General features: G+C 39.8%; 1 protein-coding gene across 1 annotated transcript in view; it reads right to left on the reverse strand.

The window, feature by feature from the left end:
• The window catches only part of LOC140738937 (uncharacterized), a 245,212-nt gene that overhangs the window by 215,729 nt on the left and 12,439 nt on the right, over nt 1-17,044 (reverse strand). Inside the window, exons 2-7 of the mRNA XM_073066949.1 lie at nt 12,990-13,022; nt 8,376-8,408; nt 7,901-7,957; nt 7,158-7,228; nt 7,011-7,069; nt 6,710-6,930 (exon numbers count right to left, since the gene is read on the reverse strand). Coding sequence (XP_072923050.1) covers nt 6,710-6,930; nt 7,011-7,069; nt 7,158-7,228; nt 7,901-7,957; nt 8,376-8,408; nt 12,990-13,022 — 474 coding nt within the window. The remainder of the gene's footprint in view (nt 1-6,709; nt 6,931-7,010; nt 7,070-7,157; nt 7,229-7,900; nt 7,958-8,375; nt 8,409-12,989; nt 13,023-17,044) is intronic.

Consider the following 17,044-nt stretch of genomic DNA (forward strand, 5'->3'; position numbering starts at 1 on the left):
GGAGACATTATAATAATTTATTTAGTTCTCATTCTTTCCACAACTGGAAGCTCAAGAAAGGACAAATGTAGTACATCCATAGGGCAAAACTTTTCTTCAAGGTACACAATAGTGAATTACCAATGTCTCAGAATGAATCAATCTACCCATTGAATCAACATTATACTTTAAAAAATGAGTAGTTCTATCAAATAAAATATTCTAAAATGGTGAAATTTCAATAGAAGTATTGTTACTTACAGGTGGTGTAATCTGAATTTCTGAAGAACTCATCAGAGAATATTTCCTGCCAATGTAAAATGTTTTTATCTCCGCAGGATATTTAATCAATATGGATTCTGATTCCTGCCTATGTACTGCCTGAAATATGAGTAAGAACTATTTTGTGAGCAAATTCCAATTAATAAAACTGCTACCGAGCTATCAACAATATTCAAAATATTTACACAGCACCTGAATTATTGAGAAGTCACATGGGATAACATAGATGTGGAGAACTGCAGCTTCATTATATTGTGCTTGATAAATCATTGTCAGGCTATGACATGGGAACCATGAATTTCTGTCAATGATAACTCCCAGGAGAGAAAATGTTGGCATCTGTAATTCAATATGAGTTTGATGGACTGCTGATGGTTTATTTACTCTGTAAGAACGTTCCTTCACATAGAAAATTGCAAATGTATTTTCTATGTTTCGATCTGCATCTGTAAAAAAAATTATCTTGTACAGAATCTGTGTATGTTACTATCAAATATTTAAATCAATTATCAGCAACTTCACTCACTACTTATCATTCAAATTTCACATCACTTCAAATAAAATTTACTACTATAAAATAATAAGCGTATACAGCAGGGATAGAACAATACATTGTGACCCAGAGCAGATATTTATATATTTTATTGGTAATTTTTTCACTCCTGTTAGACCAGACTGTGAGCAATAAACTGGTTTACTTCATTTTTGGTAGATACAGAGAATGCAACATAATCAAACTCACCAAATTCAGAACAGAACACTTTTGCAAGAAACGCCAAATAGCTGCATTTCTCATATTTTCATCTGATATAGTCATATCATTGTAGTTTATTTACTCTCTTATGGTTTTTAACTTTACTCTGCCTCTCCAATCATCCATTTGCACCAGAGATAGTTTATAATAACCAATTAACATACTATCTAGGATGTGGAATAAAACAGACCATGTCAAAGAAAAAATGTACAAACACCACACAGACAGTATCCAAGGTCAGGATCACACCTAAGTGACTTGACCTGTAAAGCAGTCTGACTACCTGCTGAGCCACTGCACCTCAATAAGGACAATTGTACTTGATATAAAAGCTTGAGTTAATGAAGATTCTATGAAGTTAGCAATTTGTTCTAATGGCTAATATTTTCAGGGAAGGAATCTACCTTTCTTTCCAAGTTTGTTTTCTTTGATATACAATGTGGTAGACCACTAAAAGTTCTTAATTGGGGAATACTTATTAATGTCTGCATTGATTTTGTAGGAATAAACTTAAAGACAAACCTCTCTTCCTATGTAAAAGGCCTCACAGCCTGATCCTCAACAAATCTGCGGACATGAATCCCATTTCAGAAACGTAATAGCTTGCACAACAATAGTCTTTAATATTTCATATTTTGGTGTTCAAGACAGAAAGCAAAAGAGTCTAAGGACTTCCAACACAATGGACATTTGTTTTTTCAATGATTGGCTTTTGAATTGTTTATTTTATTGTTGCAGCAGGACATGTGACTATCACTCTGATATCAGCATTTACCAAACACAATTTTTCTTTGAAAGACGCTGGTGAGCTGTCTTTTTCAGCAATGCAGTCTGTATGCAGAATATGCTCCCATAATGTCATCATGAAGTAATTTTTAGAATATTGACACTGTGATAAAAGAAAAGTTCTCTTAAGTCAGGATGGAAGGGAGTTGGAATGAAACTTGGGACAGTTGATAAATGCTACCCTTGTTTACCTAAGTACTGGGGGGGGGGGGTCACAGTGTTGCATTGCACACTGAAAAAGTGTGGTGAATTATTGTAGTAATTCTTATAGATGGCACACACGCAAATAATGGAGATGGCAGAGATAGTAAGATGTTGAAGTTCAAATAAATTTATTATCAAAGAACATATATGTCACCATATACAATCACGAGATTCATTTTCTTGCATAACAGAATCAATGAAAGACTCCACCCAATGGGATGGAGAAATGCCAACGTACAAAAGACAACAAACTGTGCAAAAACAAAAGCATAAATAAATAAATAAACAAGCAAGCAATAAATATTGAGAAAATTAGATAAAGAGTCCTTGAATGTGAGTTCATAGGTTGTGGGAACAGTTTAGTGATTAGGCGGGTGAAGTTATCCCCACTAGTCCAAGACCTGATGGTTGAGGGAAAATGACTGTTCATGAACCTAGTGGTGTGGGTTCTGAGGCTCCTGTATCTTCTTCCTGTTGGCCACAGTGAGAAGAGAGTATGGCCTGAGTAGTGGGGGTCCTCGATGATGGATGCTGCTTTTCTGTGACAGTGTTTCATGTAGATGTGCTCAAAGGTGGGGAGGGTTTTATCTCTGATAGACTGGTCCATATCCATTACTTTTGTAGCAGGTGCTAATCAAGTAAACTGCTTTATCCAACATGGTGCTGAACTTTAGTGTGTTAACAGTGCAGAACTCTTCCAGGTGAGTATACAGATCATCACACTCCTGACATATGCCAAAATGTTGAAGACAGTGAGGATGAATCACTCACAGTAGCAAACCTAGCCCCAGATCTGCTCTTTTTCGCTGCAGTATTATGTAGATGATCCAGTTGAATTTTTGTCAATAGTGACCCAAAATATATTGATGGTGGAGAACTCAAAAATGGTACAAGAGAAAATCTTCAGTATGAATTCCTTGGAATCAAGCAATATTTAATGACTAAACATATTTGGATTAAAGATATTAATCTTTTTCAATCTTTAACCGTGAAACCTTTGTTCACTAAAGCCCATTTTTAAATTCTGTTTGCTAAAACCTTTGCCTTTTATTTGATGCAATATTGGCACAGTTCACATTCATTCATAATATTTTTGGAGGACAGAGGTACTACAATACTTCAAATTCTTATTTATGGCACCAAAGCATTAGCAGGCATAAAGTGTGGATTGCTGTTCTGTACTGCACAAGCCTCTAACAGAGATGGTCTTTCCACTGATGAAACTGACTTGAAATGAACTGCACATGATTACTGGAAACACACCTACTGAAAAAAGCATATCTTTCTGAAATTAGCACTGCCTCACTGGTGCACATTCTATCTACTTCACTGATACTTCGAATAAGATATCAAAGGAGAAAATTTCTTTCATTTCAGTGTAAAGTACCAGATGACTTCCAACCTCTTCTGGAAAATACCAGAGTCAGCATAGTCTCCCCATTTATATACAATGATTGTAAAACATTGATATTGGAGTACTAACCAATCTGCAAATTTCATCACAGCATCTGGTGGAAAATTCAGATGACTTTTTATCAAGTGTCTGCCATATGAAGAATTCTACCTAAACAGTCCAAAAAATGACTTTGCAAAGGGTGCAAGAACATTCACACGTGCTTTGTTTTGATGCTGGAGGTTACTGTTTTCTAAGCTTTCACTTAGCAATATCAGCGTATATTTCCACACAAACATCTACTGGTTTGTTGCAATAATACAGGACCCTGGCCAGACCACACTTGGAGTACTGTGCTCAGTTCTGGTCGCCTCACTACAGGAAGTATGTGGAAACCATAGAAAGGGTGCAGAGGAGATTTACAAGGATGTTGCCTGGATCAGGGAGCATGCCTTATGAGAATAGGTTGAGTGAACTTGGCCTTTTCTCCTTGGAGTGATGGAGGATGAGAGGTGACCTGGTAGCATTGATCGTGTGGATAATCAGAGGCTTTTCCCAGGGCTGGAATGACTAGCATGAGAGGGCACAGTTTTAAGGTGCTTGTAAGTAGGTACAGAGGAGATGTCAGGGGCAATTTTTAAAAAAATTTTTTTTAAACACAAAGAGTGGTGAGTGCATGGAATGGGCTGTCGGCGATGGTGATGCAGGCAGATACGATAGGGTCTTTTAAGAGACTCCTGGACAGGTACATGGAGCTCAGAAAAATAGAGGCCTATGGGTAACCCCAGGTAATTCCTAAGGTAAAGGACATGTTCGGCACAGCTTTGTGGGCCGAAGGGCCTGTAGTATGCTGCAGATTTTCTATGTTTCCTTTTGCTCTGTACCTCAAATTATTACATTTCTTTAAATGAAACATCTGGATTAACCCAAGTAATTCTAAGTGGATTGCTTGATTAAAGAGAGGAAGTGATCTTCCATATCTGGACTAGTTAGCTTAAGAAAGAGAATAATCTTCTGCATTTGAATCCAGATGAAAAAGAAAGAAGAATATCATTATTCAACTTTCAGTGATGCTTGCTTATAAATTCCTAAGAATAAAGACAGAAGGTAGCTACTGAATGGAATTAAGTCCTCTTTTGATTATTAAAACCATAGAATACAAAGCATGGAAACATCAAGATCCACACCAATCATAAAACATTCATTTATACTAATTCCACTTTATTCTTCCTAGATTGCCATAATCTCCTTTAGATTCTACTACACACTTTACAGCAACCAAATAACTTAACAACCTGAAGGTCTGAGATGTAGAAAGAAATTGATGCACCTAGAGATAACCCATAAAATCTTAGGGAGAATGTTCAAACTCCACATAAACAGCATCCAAAACCAGGACTGACTGAGCCAAGTTAATGGATCTGTGAAGCAGCTGCTCTATGAGCTATGCCACTGCCTTCCCTCACTGGCAGCTCAAAGCATGCTTATGGCCTTAAACACCCTCCTTGCTGAATCCCCAATGATGATGTTACACAACTTGACTGGAACTCCCATGGAAAACCTGTTGACAGCTCTTCTTCAGACAGAGATATTTACACGAAAAGAGCTAAATGAGAGATATAGTAAAGTGATGGGAAATTACATTATCAGTTTCTTTTTCATGACATTTCCTATGTAGTTCAAACATGTAGTTCTTCCTAACCATCGGGTGAACTTGGTTATCGGTAATAAAGCAAGAAATGGGTTAACAAATTAACTGTGCTTATATTTCACCCAAACATTTTTTAATTATTTTAAAAATCTAGTGGGAGTCAAACAGTCTGCTAATTTGCTGGCTTTGTCATTCTTGTTGCTCTTCTTTGGCAGTCTATCATGCCAATGATTTGTTTCTATTCATTTTGAGTGCTTTCAGCTAGCTTGAAGCCAACATTGAAATTGTAGATATGGGCAAAGGTTGCCTGACAGGCAGATACATTGAAGTGATGTGCTCCTTCCATCACTGACAAAGAGCACATGCATGAATCTGATACATGGCAGAACTCAGAACAGAGGGTCCATTTCAGTGAGCTGGTATCAAGTTTATTGTGATGTGGTCTATCTAGTACAGATGATTGAACAGTGAGTGTAATTAGGCCCTCACTACTGAGGATGTTGACCTTGAAAAGTGCACTGATGTCCATTCATTTATTCCTCAAGTCAATCTGGAGGGTTTTGCAAACAGTGCATTGATGATATGGTTCTAGCTCCTCAAATGCATAAAGATCACTGCTGCATAACATAACATGATCTCTTGCCAGGTCAGAGGACTCATGTTTGTGCTTTGAGGGCAGTGGTGAATTTCATCAACTGCCTTTATCAACTCCTGAGACAGGTAATGTGATCCATATTTTCCATACATCTTCAAGGTGAAAGGGCAATGCGGTGCATCAGAGGCAGTGCTGTAGAGGATCTTTGTGTTGAAGATGGCAAGCATAATGTCAATCCCCCTGTATACTTTAGTGAAAGTGTCAGTGATAATTTGAAACTCCACCTTGCCTACATTTTAGGACTCAACAACTGAGGTTTGGTTGACCTTTGTCCTTTACAGTAGTCATTATTGATTGAATAGTTTCCTGTTAATTCTGAGATTAGTCCCAGACCTGCAGGAGGTTTATTGGATGTAAGGTGCAACAATGTGGCAGGAAAGATACGGAAAGTGTTGAGGCAATGGCACAACTTTATCTGTCATTAGTCTTCACCAATCTTAAATCTATTGCAGACTTAGTATCATGGTTTAAATGCAGCCATGAGGCAAAAGTAAAATGGAAATGAAACTGTGAGCGTCTAAATACAAACAGGATGTTCCACTGTATCCGCACACCCCCCCCACCAAGTCAATGGAATCAAAGGATTTTTTAAGGCAAAAAAAATTATCTACAATCCCTTCAATTTTTTCTGGGGTTGAAACATGTGAAGGTCCTGTCCAGTATGCCTCTAGATGGACAGAATTCACAATTCAATTTGAGAACAGTTCTTTGGTGAATAGTAGAATGTTCAGAAGAATTCTGGCAATGATTTTTCCTATGGCAGAGTGCTAGGAGATCCTCTGTTATTACTAAAATTGGATTTGTCTCGTTTGAAGACGGTGACAACTATGGCATTCCTGATGTCCATTGGTACATCCTTCTCTTTCCAAATGCACACGACCAATAACTAAACACTACTTTCATACCTTGCATTTCAACAGTAATTGGCCATTAAGCAATGTGGAAAATAATAAAAACTATGCATAAATTTTACAAATATCTACCATTTTACAGAAGTAAATGTACCTTTCAAACAAATGAAATGAGGAAGATGAATAGCTTTAATGATGTCGTCTTCTGCCAGAATATTAAATAATGGACCACAAAATTCTGATTTCTTTATAAGAATAATCGGAGCATATTCACTCCACGAGCAGTATCGATAAGTAATAGTTATTGCTCCCTTGATTTCCCATCTTAGTCCAGTTATAGCACATTCGTAAAAACCTTCACCTGGAAGAGAAATTCTAAACAAATATATAAGCATTCATGAATTTGCAATATAGAATTTAATATATGATAATAATAGACCTTGGTCACAATTTACCTAAAATGCATATCACCATCAGAGACATCAGGTTCTACCACTCTCCATTTCTTTTCCTCCTTAAAGAGACATAAATAAGAAGTAAAATGATAGCAGAACAGATGGGATTGCAAAAAGAGGAAAGGTCTAAAAATTAAATGAACTTACATCTTTAAATCCACATATGTCACAAGATTTTAACCTGTGTTGACCGAGCACATTAAATCTGGTGGCACGTTCTGTGTGAAAAGGTCAAAAGGTACCGTCTGAAACCTTAATCATTCAAATGTATTTATTTTCCTATTTAAATCATAAGAATGCATGTACTATTTACATTCTTGTTATAATTTACATGACTCTGCAGTAATGGTTTTGAAAGCCAATTCACAATAAAATGTAGACAAATGAAAAACAATTCTGGATCTGCAATATTCAATCGTTGAGAAAACCTATTTTATAGATAACAACATGAAAAAGAAAACATTAGTTTAAAATATTTAAGCTATGTAATTAGTTAACCAAAGAGCATTTATATTATCTGATATACGACACCAAGTATATGTGAATATTTTAAAGTTGGCACAGCTCTTAATAACTTAAGGTGAAATGTGATTAAAAGATACAGTTGACCGAATAATACATGTCCTAAGATTTCAAAAGAGCTTCAGGATGAAATTTGTGGGGTAAACAATACCTGCATGAAGGAATAATAGGGATCTGGTAAAATTCCATATTGTTGAAATATGCAAATATAGCATATAAAACAAGAAACAATTGAAAAACAAACAACTACTGGCTAAGTATCAGTTTTTTAAAATTATTCAATAGTTCTGGGCCATTATATAGTATTTATAAATCTTGTGTACATTTTATATCAACATCAGCATTTGGGAAGTATAGAAGTAACTTACCTGGTGGACTTTGAAACTCTGAAGTGTTAGTGTCAAGTTCTATTGCAGGGGTCCAATCTAAGATGCATTTGAAAAAGAACTTTCAGGTGACAACACAAGTACTTCTTCTTTCATTGTATATGTAATGGCTAACAATAAGTCACGTCATTTAAAACAGATCAAAATTGAATCTAAATTGCATACTAAGAGGGAATAAAAATTTGTGCCCCCTCCCGCAATGGTTATCCCAAGTTCAAGTAGAATTTATCAAATTAAATTCATTCTTGAAAATTATTTATGTTTTACCTAATAGAAAACAATCCAATTTCTGCAAACTGCTGAAAACACACAAACTCTCCAGACACTCGAATGCAAAATCAAATTTGTATCCTCTGATGTAATGTTGTCAAAATGGGTAAACTTCCTAAATCATATCTTTCATGACAATTTAAGCTCAATATTAAATAAAACAATTTGTTTAGATTCCAATAATCACCTGCTGATGTACCTTGGGGAAACTCGCCTGCAACTATAAGAACAAAATGAAATACATTATGAGAATTTGATCACAATTAAACAGTAACAAAATAAATATTGACAAAAATCCTTTCTGATTATGATAAAAATTACTAATGCTTATTTTATCCTCCCACAGATCACTGCACATGAGTAAAAGGAACCCCCCCATGCCTGCCATGCCATTCATTCTCCACGGCTGATCAGTGATGGCTTCGGTCTCCATTGCCTTCATACTCCTGATTTTTCAAACATTTATCTACTTCCTTAAATACATCTAATTATCATCTATAGGCATCTGGGATAGAGAATACAAAAATTAGCAATCCTCTGCAAAAAATATCCAGACACTTGGTTTTAATTGAATAGCTTAAATCTATAACTCTCCATTTGAGACTCTCCCACTACTGAAAGCATCACAACACCTCACCCTCTTCTGAACTCGCTTCTTCCCCTCTCTCTGCCCAAACCCAACCTCACCATTTTTTTTAGCGTGTCACACCAGTCACCCATTCTTGTCTGGCACTTGGTGTCAGGATTGGTCTCCTTTCGGATTAACTGGGTCACGATATGAACATTCCCGACTCGAACCTCGTATTTTTTACAAGGTCGAGTAGCTAGCTCGACGCTCAACCCAGCATGGATGGAAAGCATAGTCGGGGGTGGCCCGACTTGAATTCAAACTCGGGAGCCTTCGCTCTGGAGTCCGGTGCTGATGCCACTGCGCCACCAGCTGGCCAAACTCACTGTCAAACCTGCAGATAAGGGTAGTGCTGTTGTAGTTTAACCAGACTGACCTCTACCTTTCAGAATCCAGATGGCAGCTTGACCCTTGCACAGAACCCAATTAAAGAGCACCAGGCCATTGACTCCCCCACCATCACCAACCTCATCAACTCTGGAGATCGCCCATCCACTGCCACCAACCATAGTTCCCATACCCTGCACTACTCATTTCTATATCCTACCCAAGATCCACAAACTGTCCTGGCAAGCCCATTGTTACTGCCTGCTCCACTGAACTTGTGTCCGCATACCATGACTCTATTTAATCCCTCTTGGCTCACTCCTTTCCTCCCTGTAACCATGACACTTCACATGTTCTCCATCAATTCAATCACTTTCAGTTCCCTGGTCCTAATAACCTTAGTTTCACTATGGATGTCTAGTCCCTATGCACCACCATTCCCCATCAGAAAGGCTTTAAAACTCTGCACTTATTTAGAGACAACAGATCTAACCAGTACCCCTCTATGACCACCGTCTTCAGTCTGCTGGAACTCAACAATTTTTCTTTCGGCTCCTCCCACATCCTCTAAACCAAAGGTGTAGACATAGGCACTTGCATGGGCCCCAGCTATACCTGCGTTCTTGCTGGCTATGTGGAACATTCTGTGTTCCAAGCCTACACTGGTAATGTTTCTCAATTTTTGCTTGATACATTGACCACTGCATTGGTGTTGCTTCCTGCACCCATACTGAGCTCATCAATTTCATCAACTTTGCTTTCAATTTCCACCCTGCCCTCAAATTTACTTTGTCCATCTCTGACACTTATTTTCCCTTTCTCAACTTCCCCATCTCTTGGAGACAGACTATCTATTGAAATTTTTTACAAACTTATTGACTATCAAAATTACCTTGACTATACCTCTTCCCACCCTGTCCCTTGTAAAAATGCTATTCTGTTCCCTCAGTTCATCCATCTCTGTTGCATCTGATCTCAGGATGAGCTTTTCCATTTTGGAACATTTGAGATGTCGCCTCTATCAACCACCACCATCAATGCTATCCTCACCTGCAACTCTTCCATTTCCCACACATCTGCCCTCACTCCATCCTCCTACCATAACAGGGATAAGGCTCCCTTGTCCTTAATTACCTCCCCATGAGCCTCCGTATCCAGCACATCATTCTTTGTAACCATCTCCAAAGGGATCCTACTACTAACAGATGTTTCCCTCCTCCCTCTCCTTGCTTTCCTTATGGATTGTCCTTTATGTGACTCCCTTGAACATTTGTCACAAATCTTTCTCCTGGCACTTACTCCTGCAAGCATGACATGCTTATACCTGCCCGTACACCTCCTCAACACCATTCAGGGCTCCAGTCCTTCCAGAGGCATAATTTCACCTGTGAATCTGTTGAGGTCATCTATTATATCTGGTGCTCTCAGTGTGGCCTCCTCTATTTTGGTGAGACCTGATACTGACTAAGGGACCAGTTTGTTGAGTAACTTTGCTCTGTCCACCACAAACAACAGCGTCTCTCAGTGCCCACCCATTTCAATTCAACTTCCCATTTCCATTTATAAGATCACTAATGCATTTAAATAGATTAAACACCCATTTGTCACTGAAATATTTCAAACCACTGATTCGAATTTTAAAGGCCAGAAGTGAATATAACAGTGTCTTACTGCCTACTTCCTGCAAAATGTTGCCTTTCCCCAGTGCTAATTTATCATGTAGCACTGGGGTTATGGGAACAGATTTTAACACAAGTTCTGCCTGGTGTTATAGCTTGAAAGTACTGTACAAGGACAGGACAACTCTCACACTCTTTATTAATGTATAGGGCCTGTAATAACAACAGGGGCAATGCGAAGAAAATTTGCTTTACTACATTCTTAGATATTCCATAGAATTGTGATTCTGAAAAAGGATTAAAGCAGCAGTATTAATTTCTACAAGTGTGTGTTATGAATGTACCACAGCTCTGAGGGGCCGAAGGGTGCGGGACCAGCCCCCTCCTTCCGGAGAATCACAAGATCGCTATTAATTCGGGTCTTGGACCCAGGAACTGAGAGACAATGCAACGGATTTGACCATTGTTCTTAGAGACACCTGTGTGAATTGCAACTCTATAGTACGTGCCAGCTATCAGGGACATGGACACCCTCAGGCAATGTGGGGTGGGGATTGTATCACCCTACCTTGAGTGACATCTACAAATCTGCCAGTCACGATAAAAGGGGACAGCAGGAGGCAGTAAGCCAGCAACGCACCAGATGGAGACACCATCGCTCATAAGGACGGGAAGCTGTTCGGGAGCCACGTGTGATTCGGTTCCCCTAGCTTGGGAATCGAGTGGCTGATAACCCCGAAAAGGATTCCGAACTGACAACGGGGAACTCACGTTCCTGATTCAACGATTTGAGTCCAACAGGCTGGCAAGTTTATTTTCTCTCTCCAACACCTGAGCCCCAGCGGTCTCCGAAAGGCTAAAAGCCTGCATGAACTTCAGAGACTTTGATATTTCCATCGGACAATAGTTTTACCCCTAGACAAACGATAGAGCTACTTCGCATTGTTGATTATTACTATACCCGTGCTTTAGATTGAGTATTGACGACATATATTATCTGAATGTTTGTATTAACCTTACTTTTGTGCCCCATTATAAATAAAAACGTTTAAAAATGGTACCATCAGACTTCAGCGGACCTCTCTATCTTTGCTGGTAAGTGACCCAGTTATGGGGTTCATAACATGTGTTTATTGGACAAAACTAAAATGTAACAAAAACAAGTAGAAAATATAGACAAAAAGATTTGATTAAAATAGGACCTTAAAATAGAGAATAAAAAAAGTAAAGTTTCTAATCTATGCATGGAAGAGGCTCATATTAAGAACAACCTCCAATTTCTTGTATTCAGGAATGCATAAGTGGTGCTATAGTATTCTCTTCTTTAATGACAAGGTATTATCAAGCTTAATAGAATTTAGATCTGCAGAAGATGATTAGTTGGCACAAAATGAAAACCTAGTTTTGATTCTAGCCTTATTAACAGAATATAGGACATCAAGAAATTGTAATTTTTAAAAATGAAAATGGGAGATCAAAACAGCAATTTTATGACTTCTGCATAAGAACATAGTTACATTGGTGTCAGATGCAGATGGAAAAGTTGCCATGGTACACCTGAATGAGCCTAAATATCATTATACAGAAAAAAGAGTTACAACAACATAAAAGTGATACTGATAAAACTGAACAAGAACTGTAACTTCCAGACAATAACAACAGTTAACTAATTCTGTAAGAGCTTTTAAAGATCTTATAATTTGTTACTACATTTTATGTAGACTATTTAATTCCTGAAGAAGTAAAGAATGGGTGATTATTCAAGCAGTACTGGGAAACAGATTCTGTAAAAAAGAAAAAGAGAATGGGTGCAGTTTGACATATGGAGTTTAGGAAAGAAGAAAATGGGCAAGTTAAATGGAAGACATTGTGCAAAGGAAATGAGTCATTGAGGAGAGGGAATTCAACTGTAAAAAAGGATGAACTGGACAGCATTTGATGAAAAATATGCCTTTCACTAATCAGTTAAAAGAAAATTGAGTAACTTATCATCAAATATAACATTTAATTATCCATTTTACCTATGTCATGAAATATGAGTCTTACAATGTTTTCCACAGGCATTGTCCGAAAGAATCCAGTGCCGAATTGAAAAATTCACTTTACCAGAGAATGTTCAGAACAACCATCACAGAAATATATCACCATTTTAGTAATGCAATGAGACATGAATATGCAAGATTATATGCACTTCCTAAATTACTGAGAAAGTAAAGTAAATCATTACTTGTATACTCAATAGTTCCAGATCCACTTGGAGCTGCAAAACACAAACAAATAATTCTGATCAATAGAACTGCATGATAATAACTTAAATCTAATCACCGATACATTCACCATTTCCAGAGCCATTTTGGGGTGGAAACTGTTGAACTCTGGAAGTTTTACCCTTGTTTCTATACATACTGATTTTATTTGGACTGTCTCTCTCAGGAGACTCTGTGCCCCCAACGTTCCTGGAAGATCATGTGCGCCCTTCTTTGTGAAGATAGAAACAGCATATGAATTTAATTGGTCTTCCATTATTTTTGCTCCCACTTAAAAATTCTCACATTTCCAAATTTAAGACACTTAGCACTTGTCTTCACTAACCTTTTTCTGTTTAGTTATCTAATGAAACTTACTTTAATGATATATAGAACTGTGCAAAAGTCTTAGGCACCCTGGATTTTTTTATATGGTTTCAGATGACATGGCCTCCACCAAGTCCTGATCTCAACATCATCGAGGCTGTCTGGGATTACCTGGAGAGACAGAAGCAAGTGAGACAGCCAAAGTCTGCATAAGAACTGTGGCAAGTTCTCCAAAATGCAGATGTAATATGCCTAATTCCATTCATTTTCAGGAATAACTGTGCTGCAACAACCTGTGGTCCATTTTCACCAACTAGGTATTCTGGACCACCAGTCCTTCAGAAGAGATGTCTCAACACATCGACAGTATGTGAGGCTGTAATAGAGGCCATTGGGAAAGCTTCTGGCCACTTTGTAGCTGCATCCACTACACCAAGAAATTTGTGCCCGTGAAGGGTCCTGCAAAATCGATGTGAATCCTCTGCCAGGGCAATGTAGTGAATTCCCAAGAATGAAGAGGTCTGCTCTTGGCATCTTCTGAACATGTAAGCATCCTAAACAGTACATCGAAAGCTGCTCAATCTGCTGATTTATCCCAAGCCACCAAAGTTTAAAGCCAATGCTTTCATTTTGACAATGCCTAGATGACTGGCATGTAACTCCTCCAACACTTTAGCTCTGAGCTAGGATGGTACAACAACTGTCAATCCTCATATAAGGCAAAACCCATCAAGGGCAAGTTCATCCAAGCACTAGTAGAAATGGGGGAATAGGAGTTTCTGCTGCACATTCGCGCCATTTTGGGTTTCCATGCAGACCTGATCATCCATGATCTGGATCATCTCTGCCATATTAGAGAGACTTTTGACTTGTGCTAGGTAGAATATGTCACAAGGAGTGACATACCTAAATTTTCAGCTATTTCCTTTTCCAAGGGGAAATCAGCATTTCCAAGATCAGTTGTCCTCTTGAATTCAATCTTGTAATTGTGTCCTTCAAGAAACAGACCCAATCTCTGCATTCATGCGGCTGCTGTTAGAAGAACACCCTTCTGTGGATTAAAAATGGACACAAATGGTTGATGATCAATAATGAGGGTAAACACTTCCATACAAGTTCTGGTTGAAATATTTTACATCCCAAACCAGGCTTTTCTGTCAATCTGTGCATAATTTTGCTTTGCAGTGGTAAGGCTATTGAGGCATTCACTTCCATCACTCATAAATGTGACTTGACTGCACCTATACTGTAAAGCAAAGCATTACAAGCAAGCTTCACTGGCCCAATGTGGATCATTATGTGTGAGTACAGTATCTGAAGTCACCATTTCCTTTGCCTTTTGGAAAGCCACGTCACACTGCGTTGCCCATTGCTATTTCTTCCAAACCTGTAATAATTAGTTACAGGGGTGGAGTACTGAAGCCAGGTTTGGCAGGATCCAGTTATAGTACAGTAATTGAAAATTCCTAAAAAAGGCTGCAAATGCAACATAGCTTTTCGCCTTGGAGCAGACACCACTGCCTAAATTTTCTCAGTATACTTGTGTAATTTTTGTGCATCAATTGTGTGATCACAGTAAGTGATGTTTGGTTTAAAGAATTCACACTTGTCGCCTCTTGCTCTGAGCCTATAATCTTCTAATCTTTTTAACACTCTCATGAGATTTTGGAGATGTTCCTTGTCATCTCCAATGGTGACCTGGACAGCCTTGCAGCACCTGGTCTACAGCTTTCTGTCAGAGTGTATGTTGTAATATGCGCATGATTAAAAGTAATTTAATACAAATAAGGAGAATAGTAATATAGCAATACTCACGCTATGGGAAGCTGTTTTTAAAGAGAGCCTTGTTCCAGGGTTGGTGGGGTTTTACTTCCGATGTGCATTGTATATAGTTTCTCTGCCATACCGTATGGGTTAGTGAAAGCCTCTGTATGTAAATAGCAGTTTTGTCATCCCAGATAAAGTTGTTCCTTTGGGCATGAAGTTGTCGAGTGGTCCTTCTTCAAAGCAGAAGTTACCACATAGTTTTAGCGACAAGGTGAACTGGTTTTGAGGATCTGTTGGCCCGTTTCGAACAGGAGCTGTGTGGGGGACGATGAGCCTCACATTCAGATGGTTACATTTGGGACTATCGGTGAATTTGTGGAGGGAAACGGGGACTGGCCGGTGTACGAGGAAAGGCTGGGACACTTTTTCTGTGCTAATGGAATTACTGAGGAGTATAAGAAGTGCTCTATTCTCCTAAGTGTGTGTATGGCAAAGACTTACAAGCTGATAAGGAACTTAGCCACACCGCAGAAACCAGGGGATATTCCATATGATGAACTGGTCAAGCTCGTGAGGAACCACCACAATCCGAAACCTTCTATGACAGTCCAATGGTTTAAGTTCCACAGCCATTTCAGGAAGCCAGGTCAGTCTGTGGCCAATTTTGTGGCCAAGCTTCGGTAGCTATCGAAGCATTCTGATTTCGAAGCAGGGTTGGATGACATGTTCCGTGATAGGTTGGTATGTGGCATTAATAATGGTGCCATACAATGCCACCTGCTGGGGGAAACCCCACCATTGACTTTTAAGAAAGCCCTAGAGATTGCCCAAGGCATGGAAATGACTGCTAATAATGCCAAGGATATCCAGAAAGGACATTGGGGGGGGGGGGGGGGGGGGTGTTGTAGTCAGCAGCAGTGCACCAAGTCAGGTAAACAGATAAAGCGGGTGGTGTGGCAACCCACTTCCTAGCACACTCGAACCGGCTCACAATTAGCCAGCGTGCAGGCACAAAGGCTAGGTCCGCAACAAAGGGAGAAAAGCCTGGGGGCGTTTGTGAGTACGTGTCTTTTGGAGCATCCGCGCCCGGGGGGACGGGATGAGGGAGGCTTTAAAACAAGGCTGTGAAGTTCGAATAAAATTAACTTTGACTGCAGTTTACCGACTCCGTGTCGTTATACCGCTACAATTGGTGACCCCGACGGTCCAAACGATTTTGGGCCGGAGATGACCGACGCCGCAACTGTTCATGCGGTTTCGTTGAAACTGCCAAGCTTCTGGACGCTACGACCTCACCTATGGTTTCAGCAAGCAGAAGCCCAATTCCAAGTTCGGCAGATAACCTCAGAGGACACCCGTTACTACTACGTGGTGAGCTCCCTCGACCAGGACACAGCGGCCCAGGTTGCAGAGTTCGTACAGTCTTCCCCGGCGGACGGCAAGTACACAGAATTCAAAGCCCTGCTCCTAAGGACTTTCGGATTCTCACGCCGCGAGCGAGCTGCCTGTTTACTGCACCTGGATGGCTTGGGAGACAGGCCTCCATCAGCTTTAATGAATGAGATGTTGTCTCTGGCCAACGGACACACACCCTGCCTCATGTTTGAGCAGGCATTCCTGGAGCAGCTGCCCGAGGACATACGCCTGCTGCTGTCCGACGCGGATTTCAGCAACCCCCGGAAGGTGGCAGCCCGGGCAGACTTGCTGTGGAACGCCAAGAAGGTGAGTGGGGCGTCCATCGCACTGATCACCCGGCCACGCTCCCAGCAGCAAACCAGTCCAGGCCCAGCCGCAGAGCCCGCTAACCCCAGAGGCAGGGGTGGGGAGCCCAACGAACCATGGTGTTTCTACCACCAACGGTGGGGCGCAGAAGCCCGCCGTTGTCACCCGCCCTGCCAGTTCCCAGGAAACGCCAGGGCCAGCTGCCGCTGATGGCTACGGC

Source organism: Hemitrygon akajei, chromosome 14, assembly GCF_048418815.1.
Source record: "Hemitrygon akajei chromosome 14, sHemAka1.3, whole genome shotgun sequence".
Classification (NCBI taxonomy): Eukaryota; Metazoa; Chordata; class Chondrichthyes; order Myliobatiformes; family Dasyatidae; genus Hemitrygon; species Hemitrygon akajei.